The following is an 18337-nucleotide window of genomic DNA, read 5'->3' as shown; positions in this document are numbered from 1 at the left end:
CCGGGACGTCAAGTGTGCTCCTAGAGGTCACACAGCTGTAAGGTGTGTGCCACCTGGGGTGCCCTCTAGGGGAGTACCCACTTAGGAGCATGGACACTCCCAAAGCTCTGCTCACCTGCAGGGCCTCGCTCCCCATCCCCTGCAGCAGACCCTGACCCCACCCCTGCACTCTGCCCGCTCAGGGGCATGATGGCAGCCCACCCCGGGCTAGGGCTTCAGGCCTCACGTACTGGCTGGCCTCCTGCAGGGTGGTCAGCAGCTCCTGTGTGGTCTGGGAAGCCTTGGCACCCAGGGATGCCATCAGGAAGTGAGCGTCGTTGAACAGCAGGATGTGGTCCCTGGTGTGCTTCTGGGTCACAGGTAGGACGTCCTGCCACCGCTGTCCCACAGACACCCCTGGGGACAAAAACAAGGGACCCAGGGCTCAGTGTGAGACAGGAACGTGAATTTTCCTCTGGCCTCCTCCACTCATATCTATCTGAAGCTTACCCAATCCTGTCCCAGCGAGAGACCGGGAGGTTAGTGGGCTGATGAGGCCAGGGCACTCCCAGGTATGTGAAGCTCTATTGACAAGCAATGAGCTCATGAAGAAAAGGCTTACTTAAAAAGCCGCCAGGGCTGGAGAGATTGCTGAGTGGTTAAGGTGCTTGCCTGAGAAGCCTAGGGACCCAGGTTCTATCTGCCAGATGCACAAAGTGGCACATGATTCTGGAATTCATTCACAGTGGCTGGAGGTCCTGGTGCACTCATTCTCACTATATAGCTGCTTCTCTCTCTAAATAAATATATTTTTTTGGCTTTTTCTAGGTAGGGTTTCTCTCTAGTCTAGACTGACCTGGAATTCACTATGTAATCTCAGGGTGGCCTTGAACTCACAGTGATCCTCCTACCTCTGCCTTCTGAGTGCTGGGATTAAAGGCATGTGCCACGCCCAGCTAATATATATATATTTTTAATAAGCTCCTAAACTGCCCAATAAGCATTTAATGTCCATACCCATATATTAATGCTACTCTCACTTTTGGCTAGAGAACCTTCTCTTTTCAGATGGCAGTGACCTTAGATGACTCAGGAGGCACCATGGTGCAGAGAAGAAGTGACAGAGGAGTGCTCAGCACTGAAACCACTCTATCACACTTTCCATGGCTCAGGGTCCATTGTGGAAGAGATGGTAGAAAGAATGTAAGAGCCAAAGGAAGGGTAGGACTCCTCACAATGTCCTCCAGACACAAAATGGCCTGGATATCCATGACCTCACAGTGCCTGACACTATCTACACAAGACCATCATAATAGGAGGAAAAGATCATGACATCAAAATGAAAGAGAGACTGATTGAGAGGGGGAGGGGGTATGATGGGGAGTGGAGTTTCAAAGGGGAAAGTGGGGGGAGGGGGGAATTACCATGGGATATTGTTTATAATTATGGAAGTTGTCAATAAAAAATATTTTTTAAAAAACGCTCCTAGGGGCTGGAGAGATGGTTTAGCAGTTAAGGCACTTGCCTGCAAAGCCTAATTACCTGGGTTCGATCCCCCTGCACCCACCTAAGGCAGATGCACAAGGTAGCACATGCATCAGGAGTTCGTTCACAGCAGCTAGAGGTCCTGGTGTGCCTATTCTCTCTATCTATCTGCTTTTCTCTATCTCAAATAAATAAAATATATTTTAAAAAAACAAGCTCCTACCCATACCCTTTCCGCACTCAGGGGCCCCAGCTCCCTGCCCTCACCTCCTTGTGCCCCAACCAATCAAGCTGAGCCCACTCCCCTGCATTCGCTCCCACAGGCTCAAGCTCTGCACCCCCACGGCCTGGGACAGACTGCTCCTCCACACGCCCAGCAAACGCTATGTGTCCTTCCATGGCTTACGTCTCACCTGTGCTAGGAAACCTCCCTGGAACCTTCCAGAAGCAGTCTGTTGTGCCTTCTGTGGTTTCTTTGCATGGTCCCATAGACTAGCCAAAGCTCAGCCCAATCATCAGCCCACGCCTGTGTGCCTGGGGACCGTGGGAAGCCCTCTGGCCCTCCAACTATCGGCAGGAAGTCAGACCAGCGGTGGAGTGTGAGAGGACTCTGCAGTCCCAGAGTTGGGAAACTCCACCTCCCGTGATCTCGAAACAGGCATGAGCTAGTGGCCAGGTGCTATCTGTGCCCTGAAGGTCTGGCAGGCAGGCCATGGGAATGGCTGGTGCCACCCTCTGTGCAAAGCCCAATGCCACCATGCCAAGGAGAGCTTGAGACTAGAAGAAAGTGTAGCAGAAGACAGTCAGTCACCCTGGACTGGCCGGGTGACAGACAGCTACGTGAACTGGTACCCAAGGCTGCAGTCAGGACTGTGCTAAGGAGCTCCTGACGCTGGCCCTGCAGTCAGATTTTCCCTTGCTGTGTCCCCAGGGGAGAGGGCACGGACGTGGCTACCTTCCATCTGAAGGCGGTAGAGCATGGAGCAGCTGTCCACCACATCCAGCATGGCACCGCTGGCCCTCAGGCTGGGGAGGATCTGGAAGACAAGGGCCAGGCTCAGAGGGCTGACCAAAAACAAGGCTACGGGGCTGGAGAGATGGCTTAGCGGTTAAACGCTTGCCTGTGAAGCCTAAGGACCCCGGTTCGAGGCTCGGTTCCCCAGGTCCCACAGCCAGATGCACAAGGGGGCGCATGCGTCTGGAGTTCGTTTGCAGAGGCTGGAAGCCCTGGCGCGCCCATTCTCTCTCTCTCCCTCTATCTGTCCTTCTCTCTGTGTCTGTCACTCTCAAATAAATAAATAAATAAAAATTATAAAAAAAAAAAAAAACAAGGCTATGAGGACATCCAGCATGCCAGAATGGACCCATCTGAGCTGTGAGTGCAGCCTATACTCACAAGCCCTCAGCAAGCAGGGGTCACTGGCGCATGCCCAAAGCTCAGGCATTGAGCCCATCACCTCTCTCCAAGGGCTCAGACATCCATAGGCACCAGAAGGAGTGCTGGGCATGCATGCACGTGTGCCTGCAGCTAGTGCTTGGCCCTGGCACCCGTTACTCCCAGACCTCAAGCTCTGAGCACCCTGGCAGGAGACTTATCTTGCCCAGTCACATTTCTAGATTCAGCCTTGCCTGGCAGGTAACCTGGTCAATATCTCACAATACACAGCCTGTCTCCATCCTTTCTTCTGAGTACTGCTAGTCCTCGTTCAAGGGATCTAGCCTGTGTTTCTTTGATGCTTAGACCCCCACATCTAGGCGCTTCTGTAAGTCAATGTTTTATGTGTAGCCCAGGCTGGCCTCCAACTCACTGTGTAGTCAAGAATGGCCCTGAACTTCTGCTCCCATCTCCACCTCCCAAGTATTGGGAGGACATGCATGTACCACCACACCCTGTGGGCTGGGTGGTTTTCCTTCCCAGGGAGAGTTTCAGTTTGGGAAGATGGCAAGGTTCTGGAGGTGGAGGGCAGGAAGAGGTCCAGAAGGCCAGTGCACGCCACACTGCTCAGCTGTGCACTTCCTTTTTCCATTGTGTTCCCTGAAGTACAGGGATGGGGCCCAGGGTCTCACGCAGGTGAGGCGAGTGCTCTACCACTGAGCTATATTCCCAACCTTCTTTAAAAATGCTTAATTCGGGCTGGAGAGATGGCTTAGCGGTTAAGCGCTTGCCTGTGAAGCCTAAGGACCCCGGTTCGAGGCTCGGTTCCCCAGGTCCCACGTTAGCCAGATGCACAAGGGGGCGCACGCGTCTGGAGTTCGTTTGCAGAGGCTGGAAGCCCTGGCGCGCCCATTCTCTCTCTCTCCCTCTACCTGTCTTTCTCTCTGTGTCTATCGCTCTCAAATTAATAAATAAAAAATTTTAAAAAAATGCTTAATTCTTGGCTGGAGCGATTGCTTAGCAGTTAAGTCACTTGCCTACAAAGCCTAAGGACCCAGGTTCGATTCCCCAGTACCACATAAGCCAGATGCACAAGGTGGTGCAAATGTCTGGAGTTTGTTTGCAGTGGCTAGAGGTTGGTGCATCCATTCTCTCTCTCTCCACATATATATACATATATATGTGTGTATATACATATATAGATATATATATGTATATATGTATAGATATATATATAGATAGATATAGATATATCTGTAGATAGATAGATAGATAGATATCTGCCTCTCGCTCTGTCTCTTTCTCAAGCAAATAAATAAAATATTTTTTAAAAATGTTTAATTCTGAGACAGAACCTCACTGGCCTTGAACTTACTCTACAGTTCAGGTAGGCTTTGAACTCTTTCTACTTCAACCACAAGAGTAGCTGGGATTACAGGTTGTGCCACCAAGGCTGGCTTAATTTTTCATTACATAGATTTTTATACCAGGAAAAAAAATACACACTATGGACAAAGCAACTGTCTTTCCCAAAAAACAGCCATCTAAAAGGACAAAGAAAGATTAGAGACTACAGATCCAGTTGCCCAGGACAGGTCAATCTCTGGCCACTATGGGCTGAACAGTCAGCAGAGGCCCCATCACATGCCAAACTAGGATAGATTCTTGGCAGAAACTAACTCAACTCAGTTGAGGTCTTATCCAAGAACTGGGTTGGTGCTCCAGCTGTTTGTTCTGGCTAGAACACCGCTAATGGGCCCAGAGCTATGAGGCACCAGGCAGAATGAGGCGCAAGGGCACACTTACGTGGTTGTCGTAAATGGTCAGTGCAGCCTCATATTCACCCTGCAACATGAAGGTTCTGAGATTAACATCTGGAGAAGGCAAAAGGCTATCCTGGGAAATGTACTGGAAATAGATGGGCTAACCTCCCACAGGTAGGGTTCAGTGGCAGCCAGCCTCAGGAAGTTAGAAGGTGGACCCACTGCTGCCCCTTCCAGCCTTTCTCCCATCAGAGGAGACACCAGGAGCCTAAGCTATATGGCCCAAGGAGCAGCTTCCATGATAGCAACACAGTTTTCAGCCTATTACAAAAGCTAATTAGCGGCTGGAGAGATGGCTTAGCAGCTAAGGCACTTACCTGTGAAGCATAAAGATCCAGATTCAACTCCCCAGAGCCCACATAAGCCAGATGCACAAGGTGGCGCATACATCTGAAGTTCGTTTGCAATGGCTGGAACCCTGGTATGCCCATTCTCTCTCTCTCTCTACCTGTCTTTTTCTCTGTCTCTCTCCAATAAATAAATAAATAAATAATATTTTTTTTTGAGGTTGGGTCTCACCCTAGTCCAGGCTGACCTGGAATTCACTATGTATTCTCAAGGTGGCCTTGGACTCATGGTGATCCTCCTACCTCTGCCTCCTGAGTGCTGGGATTAAAGGCATGCGCCACCATGCCTGGCATAAATAAAATATTTTTTAAAAGAAAGAGAGAGAGAGGCTAATTAGGTTGTATAGCCCTGAACCACAAATCCCAAATCCAAAATGCTTGCAAATCTGCAAAGTTCTGAGCACCAACATGATGCTACAAATCGGAAAAGCTACATCTGACCTCATGTAATCATAGCCAAAACATGTATCATGTAAGCCAGGTAGGGTAGCTCACACCTGGAATGCCAGTCCTAGGGAGACTGAGGCAGGAGGACCCTGAGTTCAAGGTCAGCTTGAACTTCATAGAGAGTTCCAGGCCAGTGTAGGCTTTAGAGTAAGACCCTGTCTCAAAACAAAATAAATGAAACAAAACAAATACATATGTATATGTACATAGTTACACACAAATATAAACATACAAGCATACATATACATATGATTGAAAGTCACCTTCAGGCTTTACCAATGAGATGCTGAGGCACATATAAAATATCACTGAATTTAATGTTTAGACCAAGGGCCTCTCCCCCAAATATCTCATTATGTTTATGCCACTATTTCCACACCCAAAATCTAAGTCTAAAACACTTCTTCTGGTCCCAGACACTCTGGGTAAGGAGCAACCTGTGTGTCTCTTACATTCCCTTCCAGAGCTTTCTCTGCTGTGCTATCATGGTGGAGCAGCTGGCTGGTGCTCCGCTGTCCTTATGGTGCTGGGACCTCACATTCTATCCTGGCAGAGGCCTCACTGCATGTTTCTCTGTCTCTGGACATTTAAGGAACCTCCCTCTGCTTTCTGTGATACAGAGAGCAAGCACCTTGACAAGGGGTACTCCAGCGGGGTTTGGCCCAGCAGCAGAGGGAGAGTTGGTCCCAAACCGTACCCGAGTTACTCCAGCTTCCCAAGAGGGAAAGTGCCCTTGGGGAGCTCCGCGGAGAGCAGACACACCAAGGCCTCTTGGAGGCCCCTCTTCCTAGATGTCTATATTGGGTGGGATGGGCATCCTACCTTTTCAATCAAGTACAGGGCCCAGTGCCAATAATTGTGGCAAGCAAGCATATCGGAGTCCTGCAGAGAGAACGAGAGAGTGAGGAATGCCCACACACCTGTGCAGAGCAGCAAGTGTTGCTGTGTGCTGACACGGCCCAGGCGTGGTGAGCTGAGTGCAGGAAACCCTCGGTGGCAGCAGCTGCCTGGTGCACTGTTCTACGTGATACCTGCCATCTCTCTGTTCACTCTTGCCTGCGACATGCTGTACGCCTGATAAGCTCATCCAGTCAAAAGCATGACCACTGTAGATCATTTTTCCAGGTGGAACATGGCCAGCCCACGCGGCCCACTCCCAGACTTAGTGCTCCCCCCACTCACAGGAACTCACAGTATCTGCTTGGGGAACCTAAGGGTAGGGCTTCAGGTTCCTGGTGCCCCAGGAATTGTCCAGCTCCCATAGTTTGAGGATCCTTAGCTGTATGTTGTCAAACCTTCCCATCCTATTAGCCTGCTGTGCCTGGAACTGTTCCCAGATACTTCGGGTCTTGTGCTGGTCCAGGGAGCTGCTGGGAGGGACACTGGTGACCACTGTGCTCTGCCTGGCTCCTGGTCTTTGACATCACTTGCTAGTCAGTGCCAGGCTCTGAGAGGGACATACTGCGCCAGCTGGGGCACCCTGGGAGCTGCTGTGCCATGTAGAGGGAAGGGCAGTAAGGGCTCCTGGAGAGGTGGTTTGGTCATGTGTCAGAGGCAAGCCCATGACAACAGACACCCAAGAGGGAAGAAGGGCCACCACGGTTAGTGTGCAGGAGGAAAAAGCCCCAGGGAGGGTACCGGTCAGTCAGCAGCAGGGTTAAGTGAAGCTGGGTGCTGGGAGAAGGGACAGTCAGGCCACAGAGTGTTCAGGCCATGTAAAAGCAGGTCACTAGGAATCTAGACAGTTCGTCCTCCACATGGCAGCCCTGCAGCCATCCGTAGTCCAGCACCCCACCACCCTCTCTCTCCCTCTCCGTCTGCGCTCCCTTAAGCCTCTCCACGGGCCCATGCAGAGCCCACAGGCAGCAGCAGAAACGCACTCAGCTCAGGGCTCTGGTGGTGCCCACCCTCGCCAGGCTCTTATTTCCCTGGCAAGCTCTGGACCCATTTTATTCACAAATGCCCCAGTTGAACCCCAACACGGTAAGACACTGGCAGATGTTGGAGTGCTATGGGGCCTCCAGAGAACCAAGCCAGGCCTGTAAGTCTCCTCCACCAAACCTCGGCAGAACTCCAGGCGTCACATGGACCGGCGAGCCCCGTACCTTCCAGTGGGCTTCGGAATGCTGCATGAACTCCAGCCCCTCCCTGACCTCCGCTCTCATCTCGTGCACGTGGGCGATGGTGTGCACTGACCACGCGTCCGTCGGCTCAACAGACAATGCCTATTGGGGTACAGGGGGAGGTAAGATAGAGAAAATGGAGAACAGCCAGGCTGCCCGGGCTGGACAGGAGCACAGGTAGAGGCCAACTCAGGATAATTTCAACTCAACCATCAGCGCCGTGCCCGGGACACAACAACCTGTGTGAAACCCACCCCAGCATGCTGCTGACGAGGGCATCGCTGCCCTCCTCGTAGATGAGGAAACCAAGGCTGGGTGACTTGCTTTTCAAAGTCAGGGCTCAGCTAGAGCCCCACAGTATCCTGGGTGCACCTGAGTCACGTGCAATGTGCCACCCAGTGGCTCTGTATGGCAGAAGGACCACTGATTCTGCCTTCCTCTCAGGGCCACGAGTATGGTATAGACTGTCATGTGCTCCCGTGGCATGTGGTGTGTGGCTTTCCCTCCGCTAATACTCAGGTGGTGGCTGCCACAGGTGGCTCTCTGGACTCAGAAAAGGCTGGTTCTAACGATACCACTGTTAGTGAGAGTGTCCACTCAGGTAAAATCTGAGCTTCACAGTGACCAGTGAGGCAGGTAGGGCACACAGACTGGGCCACCTGCTTGCTCCTGAGCACCGAAGTGCCAGGCAGAAAACCGTGGCCTGCAGCAGGCCCCCAGACTGGCTCATTCTCAGATCCCCACACTAAATCATGCGTCCCTTAGATCTGTTGACGCCAGCCACCTTTCACAGGCATCTAGAAGTATGGAGTGTCTCTGCCATAGCCTGGCACCTGCTGCAGGATTTTTGGCAACAGGTTGTTTCCAGTAAGCCCCATTCCTTAGAATTCACACCTTGAGCTGGGCGTGGTGGCTCATGCCTTTAATCCCCACTCAGGAGGCACAGGTAGGAGGATCGCTGTGAATTCAAGGCCTCCCTGACCAAAAAACAAAACCAAACCAAACCAAACAAAAAAAGAATTCACAGTCTTGCTCATGGCACGTGGAGACGCAGAGGTCAGAAAGTGTCTGCAGGGCCCTGGGACAGTGGCCCTGGGGACAGGACACCAGGGGGCACTGCAGGCTGCAGTCTGAGCAGGCGAGGGGCTGGAATTCACGAAGGGCTGTGATTCAGTCCTCGGTTTCGCTGTCTGTGGGGAGGACAAAAACTTTCCTCACCCGGAGTCCTCACAGGACTCCCTGGGAGGCTCCAACTCTCTGCCTTCCCTCTGCCTGCAGGGCTGAGTGGCTGGGCTTGTTACAACCCTGTGAGGCCGCTGTGGTCCAACAGAGCCTGGTACTGTCCACCCTCCCCTCATTGGACACTAGGCCTAGGGGACACTGCCACAGCCTGGCCTTGGTGTCCAGCCATTGTCTGTGGGGTGCTGGACTAGGGTCCGGGTATGCAGCCTGTGGTGCTGGCACAGTGGGAACGAGGGGCAGGAAAGCACAGTTGGAGCCTATTCCACCACTTCTTGCTTCCTGTGAGGCCTGGGCCTGTGTCCTCAGCCCCTTCAAGGGACCTGCTCTGTCAGCCTGCCACAGCCTCTGCCTGGAGTTTCTTCAAGTATTCTGTTGGCCCTGGAGTAGGTGCCCCCCAATCAGAAGGGCCTTCCTGTGGCTGACTCCAGACACAGTGTGCCTGGTCACTCTGACCACGGAGCTCAGATGGTCCAGGAGCTACCAAGATCTTCCAGGCTGACTCAGAAACAAAGCTGAGGGTCCATCACCTGACCCCGAATGTGGGTTTGGATTCTGATATCCCAGAGGAGGCTGTCCGGGGGAAGAGGATTCCAGCCAACCGGGCCAGTGCCTAGGAGAAGGATCCCCAGTGGGACTGTGAGGAAACCAGGGTCTAGTCCAAGTAGCTTGAAGGACAGCCGTCAGGTCAGGTAGCCTGAGTGAGAATCCGACCCTCTGCCTCCCCACCTCCGCGCCCTGGACAGGCTCTGACTAGCCTCTTTCAGAGAGGGATTCCCAGAGCCCAACCTACTTTGTGCCCAGCCTGTCACTTGTCCCTGGGTCCCTTGAGCTCCAGGCCAGACAGCATACCCCAGGCAGAGCATGGAACACAGGGCTTAAAGCCAGAGGGAAGCATGTACGAGGCTCTGCACTGGCTTGGCTCTCTCACTGGTATGCGCTCGGAATGACAGCTAGGGAGAGGCTCCTTAGCAGGATGAGGACCCTGCCGCTCATGGAGCGACGGTACAGGCAAGTCAGGCCTGGAGCACGTCGCCTTCTCTGGCACCACCACCCACCTCAAACCTCTGCTGCCTTTAATGATGGGTGGAAAGAGACCTACAAGGAGGAAGAACCACGGTTTGCACCAGTCCTCACCTCCAATGCTCCTGCCCGACTGTGCCAACTGGTTCTGAAGCCAACCAGGGCCGATGGAAACCCAGAGCCACCTTTTCGGGCAACCCTAGGTGAGTAAGGGCACGTCACTGGCCCCTCTGCAGAAGGAGAGCTACCTCTTGTCCAGGAACCTGGCTTCGGCAACTTGGGGAGGCTCAGGGGGCGACAGGCAGGCAGAGGACCTGCAGCTCCACCACTCGTGTCCCCGAATCTCTGAGGTGCTCTGGGAAGGGGAGCCTGTCTGGTCTGCACGCAAGAAGCTATTCCCTGAACGGAGCCACACTTTGAGAAGGCCAATTACCTCTTTGGCGAGTTTTTGTGCCTGGTCGTAGAAGTTGGTTTCCATCAACCCGAAAGAATAGATGCCCTTCACGTAGCTAAAAACAGAACAGATTTCAACACTGGAACAGGCAGAACATGTCCCCCACTCAGTCCTAACACCCAGCCCTTGAATGTGACCATGCTTGGACACAAGGACTTTGCACACATCAAGTTAGGGTGCAGTGGGTGCTAAACTGATAGCTGTTGTCTGCTTTGTAAGAAGGTCGTCTGAAGCCAGAGACATGGAAGACTGTGAAGACATAGCTACCAGGATTGCCAAAAGACGCCAGCGGAAGCCAGGAAGGGCTCTCTGGAACGCTTGGCGGAAAGAGGCCTTGCTGATACCTGATTCTGGCTCCCACCCGCCAAACTCTGACTAGAACAAGCCTGTTGCCGCGGTCCGCCCAGCAGGTGGCAGCACCGAAGCAGACAGGTCCCCCCCCACCCCCAGACACTGCTCAGCAAAGCCCATCCTTTAGGGCAGTCAAGGGCAAATTTGAGGTAGGATAGAACGCCAGGGAAAATTATGGGGACACGGGACTGGAAAGGAGCCCCGTCACCCTGGAGTCTCTGTCAAAGCTTCTCTATAGAGAATCAAGAATTCCAGCACAACTCACAACTGTTTAAGGTCCTTCTTCCTTCCCAGCTGTTAACCTGTAATTTTCTAACAAACTCACCGGAAACCCCATTATAGGGTAAAGCTATGTCCTCACCCCCTGCGCCACCCTAGGGGCTCCTGGTTTCACTTTATGAGATTATAATCCCGTACAAGCACTTCTTATCCTACTTCTCAGAAAGAGAAAGGATGGGGAGGTTGGAGAGAAGAGAGCCATCAGACGACGTACGCAGGGTGCATGCTAAGCCACGTGACTGGGACTGTCCTTGAGAAGCCCACCCACACTTGGCTGTGTCTCATTCTCTTTCTCGATGCCTTCTTTCTCTTACCCTTACTTGGGAGCTTAAAATCTACACTGAGCCAGTCATGGTGGCACATGCCTTTAATCCTGGCACTTGGGAGGCAGAGGTAGATTGCTGTGAGTTTGAGGACAGCCTGAGACTACAGATTGAGTTCCAGGTCAGCCGGGCTAGAGTGAAACTCTACCTCAAAAAATCTACATTAGAGCCAGGCATGGTGGCGCACGCCTTTAGTCCCAGCACTTGGGAGGCAGAGGTAGAAGGATCAGCTTGAGCTCGAGGCCACCCTGAGACTACATAGTGAAATCCAGGTCAGCCTGGGCTAGAGTGAGAATTTACCTCAAAACAACAACAACAACAACAAAAATCTACATTAAAATATCTTTAATAAACTCTAATTCTGCTTCATAGCGGCTTGTCCTGAAACTCTTCTGGGTAGAGGCCGAGGATCTGGTTTGGCCCAAGTCAAGGTTTCTAAGCATTCAGGGAAGCTGCTGTGTGTGGACTGTGCCTCCATCCCTGGCCACTCTGACAAAGTGACCTTGTTCTATGCACATAATTGTTCTCGAGCCTGGCACAAGTCCCCTTCCCCATGCAGTACCTACCTTCCCAGACATCCACAAAGGGTCTCTCCACTGAGAATGACCTGAGGCACTTTCCTGGGAAGCCCTGGGCTGTCCCCAGCGGCGGCTGGTAGGCATCAGCCTGCCGCTCTCCAGGCCCACAGCCCGGCCCAACCAGGATGAGCTTGCAGACCCTCTAATGAATGAACACACACCTACGTCTCTCCTCTGTGGCCCTGGCCCTGGGCCCCGGGGAGGTCACATGTGGCAGAGGCTCTCTTTCCTATCCCCTAGGGTCAGGGGAGATAAGGTGGAGTGGAGGTCCCGCCGCCTGAGGCTCAGGCGCCACCTCACCACTGCGCACAGGGGCAAATGGCAGCTCTGTGTTCAGTGCCCTTCAGATTGCCATCCCCAGGGACAGCTGATTTTGTTTTGGACGTGGTTGGGCCACCCACCGTACCCAACTGTGTAGTTAAGCATCAGTCTAGATGTCACTATAAATGTGCTTTAGATGTGATTGACTTTTTGGGGTGTTTTTGTTTGTTTGTTTTCTCACTCTGGCCCAGGTTGACCTGAAATTCACTCTGTAGTGTCAGAGTGGCCTTGAACTCACGGCAATCCTCCTACCTCTGCCTCCCGAGTGCTGGGATTAAAGGTGTGTGCCACCATGCCCCAGCAAGATGTGATTAACTTTCAAATCAGAAGTCTTTGGGTCAGATTTGATACTCCTTAATGTGAGTGGGTCTCAGCCAATCAACTGAACACCAACACCACAAGAGAAAAGATGGAGGTCCTGGGAAGGAAAAGACACCCTGCCTCTAGGCCGTCTTCACTACAGAGAGGGAAGTTGTCTCCTGAGGCGATTTCCAGCCTGTGATCCTGCCCCCGAGATTCTGAATTTGTCGGATGCTTCATGAGCCAATTCCTTAAAACAAATCTTTCTCTTTGGACAGTAAGATCCAGAGGATGCTGTGTTGCTACATGAGCGAGAGAGAATCAGAGTTCACAATCCTAATGGTTTTTCACAGAGATCACCTCTCTTCAGCCTGCGCACTGCCTGGCCCTCCGTTGCTCCTGTGATTAACTGCATTGGGGGCATCCTGGGTTGTGGCCACTGGGAGACTCTTCAGGAATATTCCAGACCCCTCTCTGTTTCAAGTACAGAGAGATATACTGTGTGAATGTCAGGTCACATGATTAGTGCTGGCCAGTGATTTGGTAGTGGCAGAAAATCTGCCTCGTCCTGAATTGTCATTATAAGCCCTCAGGAGACCTCTCCTTTCCCCTGAAGTGACTGCAAAGGCCATTGCTTTACCAGCTGGGACCCTGAAGGGAGCCAGGCATATGGCCTCAGAACGCTCAGCCCTCTATAGGTGAACATGGCAGACAGCTGGGTATGGCGGCACACTCCTAACAGCTGGGAGGCTGAAAGAGGAGGATTGCTATGAATTTATGCCATTCTTGCCTTGGCTATACAGCAAGATTTTTATCTAAAAGGAATCAAATAAAAAATAAAGATGGACATGGAGAAAGAGTCTGAAGCTTTGGAAAAGAGTATCAGGAATGCTTGTTAGGCTTTGACCTTCGAAGAACCAGATGAGCAGCAGGAATTTCAGCATGGGGGGGGGGGGGCAACAGAGCCACCGTGTTTTTAGGGCATGAGAGAGACTGAGAAATAGAAGCGATGTGATTTCCTCCGACATACCTACTAAGGGGAACGTCGGGTGTCCAGAAGGGGTAAACACGAGCAACAGAATCCCGCATCTGTTCCTGGTACCCCAAGTAAAAATAGGCATCATGGGAAAACTTCAGGGCCAACATGTCAGTTGGGTGGTCCCGGAGAATCTGTTCCCACAGGTCACAGGCTCTGGGGAAGTTCCTGGAAGCCAAGGACACACAGAACATGAAGTCCACACACACAGGATGTGAAAGACGCCCTGAGTCAATCTGCCCGGAACTGATTTTAAGAGTTCTATCAGGAAGAATAGTTATCAAGAAGGGGGTTCAGTAGATGGGGAGGGGAAACAAGAAGAAGGGTCACTGAGGGGAAGGGGGAGTAGGAGAGGGCCATGGAGGGGATGGGAGGACAGGAAGGGAGTTCAGTGGAGGGGGAGTGGGGCTAAGGAGGAGGTTCCATGGAGGTGGGCGGTGTGCCAAGGAGGGTAGTAGAAGGCAATTAAGTAATTTAAAAAAAATAATTAATAATAAGTTTAAGGGGCTGGAAAGATTGCTCAGTGGTTAAGGTGCTTGCCTGCAAAGCCAAAGAACCCAGGTTCTAGGTTTTATTCTCCAGGACCCATGTAAGCCATATGCACAATATAGTGCATGCATCTGGGGTTTGTTTGCACTGGCTGGAGGCCCAGGCATGCCCATACTCACACACTTTCCCTCCCCCCCCCCCCCGGCCTCTTTCTCTCTCAAATAAATGAAAATAAATATTTTAAAATAATAAATTCAAAATTATCTCAAGGGCCAGGGGTGCAGCCTGGTGAGAGTGGTTGCCTAGTGTGGGCAAGGTACTGGCTTCTGGCCCCAGCTGCAAAGAAAACATTTATTCATGTGTGCCTATTATGTTAGATTGTGGCTCCAAAAACTGAAGAAAAAAAAAACAATGGGAAATTGTACACTCCGCTTGAAGAAGAAAGCCACGTTTAAACACACTGGCCTAAGACAATTTCCCCAAGACCATGGGACACTGGGACAGCCTCACCTGACACTGATTCACCAGGAGGGGCCGGCAGGGCTTGTTTTGTCACTGGGTCTGAACCCTAAGCCAGTTCAGGTCACCTAAATCTATGGACATCCCACCTGCCTGAGCAGATGGTGGGGGTCTACCTCAGAGGTCAAAGGGGACAACTGTGGGGATGCAGGCTGAACAATTGGGAAGACAGTGAGCTCATGGAAAGAAGTCAGGTCAATAGGGGACACTTTGGACAGGGACAGGGGAACCCTGACTCTGTTTCCTGGCTACCATGGGGTGAGCAGCTGCCTAAAGCATGGCCTTGTCAAAGCCCACAAGCCACAGGGCCAAGGGACCAGGGACTGAAGGTCTGGAACTGTGAGCCCAAATAAACCTTCCCCCCATAAGACTTGATAATGTCAGATCTATTGTCACAGGGACAGAAAGCTGAATAACAGCATATTAAGGCAAAAAGCATATAAATTGCATATTTTCTCTCTTAGGTCTTAAAATTAAAATAACCACTTTAGGGGCACAGCAGTTAAGGCGCTTGTCTGCAAAGCCTCATGGCCCAGGTTTGATTCCCCAGGACCCACAGAAGCCAGATGAACAAGGTGGCACATGTGTCTGGAATTCGTTTGCAGCAGTGGATGGGGGCCCTGGAGTGCCCTTTCTCTCTCTCTCTCTTTCTTTCTCCCTTTGCCTCTCTTTCTCCCTCAAGCAAATAAACAAAAAATACATTAAAATAATAAGCACTTTAGAGGGCCGGGGAGATGGCTCAGTAGGTAAATCACTTGCTGTGACCTGAGTTTGGACCTCCAGCACCCAGGTGATCACCAGTCACGGTGACATGTGCCTGTAATTCCAACTCTCAGGAAGTGAAGACAAGAGGGGATCCTTGGGGCTCACTGGCTAGCTCGTCAGGCAGAGTCATGAGGTACAGGCCCACCTGACTCAAAAACTAAAGTGGAGAGCTGGGAATATGGCTCAGGGGATAAAGGCACTTGTTTGCAAAGCCTGATGGTCCAGGTTTGATTCCCTAGTATCCACGTAAAACCAGATGCACAAAGTGGTGCACGTGTCTGCATTTCATCTGCAGTGGTAAGAGGCGCTGGTGTGCCCGTTCCTACCCTCTGTTGGCCTCTTTCTCACTTTCAAATAAATAAACAACATTTTTATAAACTAAGGTGGCTTTCTTCCTTGGTGGCCTGTTTATCACTTCTAGTGGATTTCCCCTTGGGCTGAGGCGAGGGCAGAGCCCCCGAGCCCCTACTTTCCACACGGGCTCTTTAGCCCTCCTGCCCTCCACGTGGCAGCAGCTCTCTGGACTCTCTTTCCTGCCTCCTCCACAGTTTCTCCAGGCCCAGCATGTGGGGTCTCAAGCCACGTGGGTGTACTCATTTTCCTTCCCTTGGTTCTGAACTTTCCTAAATAAATATAATAATTGAATAATTAAAAAAAAACTAAGGTGGAAAGTAATTGAGGGGGATATGTGATATTGACCTCTGGCCTCTATCTGAGAGCCACCACCTTAATGACACATCACAGTCTCCTCTGAACACCAAGCTGGCAACCCCTGCCAGCTGCTTCCTCACTGGGCACTCACTCACCTGGGCCAGCACAGCGGGCAGGTGAGATTCTCAGCCAGTCTCTCACATGCTCCAAGAATCACCTGTCAAACTGCCCCTCCCCAGGAGCACTGGGACATCATGCAGCATCACCCACCCAGACTCCGAGTGCCAGCCCCCAGCGCAGTGAAGACCCTTACCCCTTGGCAAACATCTCCACTGCAGACACGTGCAGCCGCTCCCGAGGGGTCAGCTGCTGGGACTTTGAGATGTCCACCATCGTCTTCACAGCCAGGTCTAGCTCTTTGTCCAGCTTCACGGAGCTCCCAGTGCCAACAAGCACGAGCCCATTAGAGATGGCATGGCCCATGGCTGGCAGGAGGTTGGAAAACAGCTGGTGGCTCAGATGGCCTGGACCTGCCTAGCCCCACATTAGAAATGGTCGTCCCATGTCCCGGGCTGTCCACAGGTTTGCTGTGTGCTAGATCCCTATTAAAAGCTCTGAGCTCAGTCCAGGCCTTCAGAGGTGCCTCCAAGTAGTCATGGGAACTTTTCTAACAAAAACATTGATGGGCTGGAGAGATGGTTGAGTGGTTAAGGTAACTGCCTACAATGCCTAAAAACCTGGGTTTATTTCCCAGTACTCAAAAAAAGTCAGATGCACAAAGTGGTGCATGCATCTGGAGTACATGTGCAGTGGTTGAGGCCTTGGTGTTCTCTCTCTGTCTCGAAAATAAATAAAATATTTAAAAAAGAAACACCAGTGAGGCCTGGTGTTGGAAGAACCTTGGCCTGCCCCAGATGAGTGTGCCTGGGGCTACCTGTGGGCCCCAGGGCTGGTATCATCACTGTACCCAGCACACAGCCGGCTGGGGGAGCTCCATGGACACTTTTCAGTGCGCAGGCCAACAAGTTCCCAGAGAACAGACACGTGATAGAGCCTTGCTGCCCCCACTCTGAAAGTAAGGCAGGTGGGTCTCGTGAGCTTGGTGCCAGCCTTGCCAAATGCATGTAGGTCCTGGCCCTACCTAGGCTTCCCAGCCCCACGTGAAGAGAGGTAGGGTGTCTCCTGGTATGCAGAATGCAACCACTGGCCAAGGCCTGGACTGAAGACCCCACCATAATGCTATGGGGCGCTGCTCAGGGCCTAAGCACATGCTGGCCACTGGTGTCCCCTATGAGTAGACTCCGCTTGCCCTGTTCCTCCCCTGCTCTGTCCATGCCAGGGCAGTAGGGTCCTCTGCTTTTGGCTGGACCAGGCTGCAGCACGTGAGAAAGGGTCCTTGCCACCCACCCTCCTCTTCTCAGTCCCTCCCCCAGGCCTCGAACCACACTCCACAGTAGTCCCCAGGAGAAGCTGAGGCAGCTGCCTCCTGTGTGCTAGGGGCCCGGGCTTCGGATCCAGATCGCCTTGGGTATGTGTCTTCCTCTCGCTGAGTCTGCTCACTTATCTGAGAAGTGCAGTTGATGTCTCGTATAGAAGTGATGGGAACTGGAGAAGACAATCTGGAGTCTTCTGCAGAACTACAGTCCTTGTACTCACAGCCATTGTTTCAAAAGCAATGGTAGCTGTCGTCATCGCTCCTGCGGGCCAGTCCAACCTCTCTCCTCAGCCTCCCTCCCTCCACCAAGCCCAAAAGAGACCCTGCGGTCAGGGAAGGGGAGAGGGTTCGAGTCCATGAACTGTCCTCCACCCGGGGAGAGTGTCACTCACCGAAGGTCGGGTCTGCGGCTTTCAGCTTTGTCAGGCAGCCCTCAATGCCACCAAGACTCTTGTCATTGGTCCACTTTACATACTGACGTAAGAGAGGCAAAGCAAATTTGTCTTCGTGCAGTCCTCAGTCATATTAGTAAAGGCGTGTATCTAAGCCCAGGGATCCTGAGGGGTGTTAGGGGTCAAACTCGGGGCCTCACACACGCTTGAGTACTGAGCTATACTCCACCTCTGGATTGCTTTTCTAGAACACTGATCATTTTCTGCACTCTAACTTAAAGGAAGTAAATAACTCAGCTGATCTTCTAGGAAGAGAGTGACTAGAGGAGACTTCCTAAGTCTCCTGATGCCATTTTCCAACAAGAAACAAGGAAAGGTGACCTGCCATGTGTCCCATTCTTCACTAACACGATCCTTGAAGTCACACACTTCCCACTTCTTATTTATTCCTTTTAAAAGTATCCACAAAACTGGGAGTGGTAGCACACGCCTTTAATCCCAGCACTCAGGAGGCAGTTAGGAGGATCACCATGAGTTCGAGGCCACACTGAGACTACATAGTGAATTCTAGGTCAGCCTGGGCTAGAGTGAGATCCTACCTCA

At 52.0% G+C, this 18337-nt stretch overlaps 1 protein-coding gene across 1 annotated transcript in view; it reads right to left on the bottom strand.

Annotated features, from left to right (window-relative positions):
- Positions 1–18337, bottom strand: part of Ttc38 (tetratricopeptide repeat domain 38) — a 38122-nt gene that overhangs the window by 3324 nt on the left and 16461 nt on the right. Inside the window, exons 5-13 of the mRNA XM_045152272.1 lie at positions 17735–17816; positions 16221–16392; positions 13478–13651; positions 10275–10350; positions 7562–7681; positions 6279–6338; positions 4646–4684; positions 2420–2501; positions 231–396 (exon numbers count right to left, since the gene is read on the bottom strand). Of these exons, the coding sequence (XP_045008207.1) occupies positions 231–396; positions 2420–2501; positions 4646–4684; positions 6279–6338; positions 7562–7681; positions 10275–10350; positions 13478–13651; positions 16221–16392; positions 17735–17816 (971 nt within the window). The remainder of the gene's footprint in view (positions 1–230; positions 397–2419; positions 2502–4645; positions 4685–6278; positions 6339–7561; positions 7682–10274; positions 10351–13477; positions 13652–16220; positions 16393–17734; positions 17817–18337) is intronic.

The sequence above is a fragment of the Jaculus jaculus genome, chromosome 6 (genome assembly GCF_020740685.1).
Source record: "Jaculus jaculus isolate mJacJac1 chromosome 6, mJacJac1.mat.Y.cur, whole genome shotgun sequence".
Taxonomy (NCBI): domain Eukaryota; kingdom Metazoa; phylum Chordata; class Mammalia; order Rodentia; family Dipodidae; genus Jaculus; species Jaculus jaculus.
The sequence above is the reverse complement of the archived record's forward strand: the minus strand, read 5'-3'. Positions and strand labels throughout refer to the sequence as shown.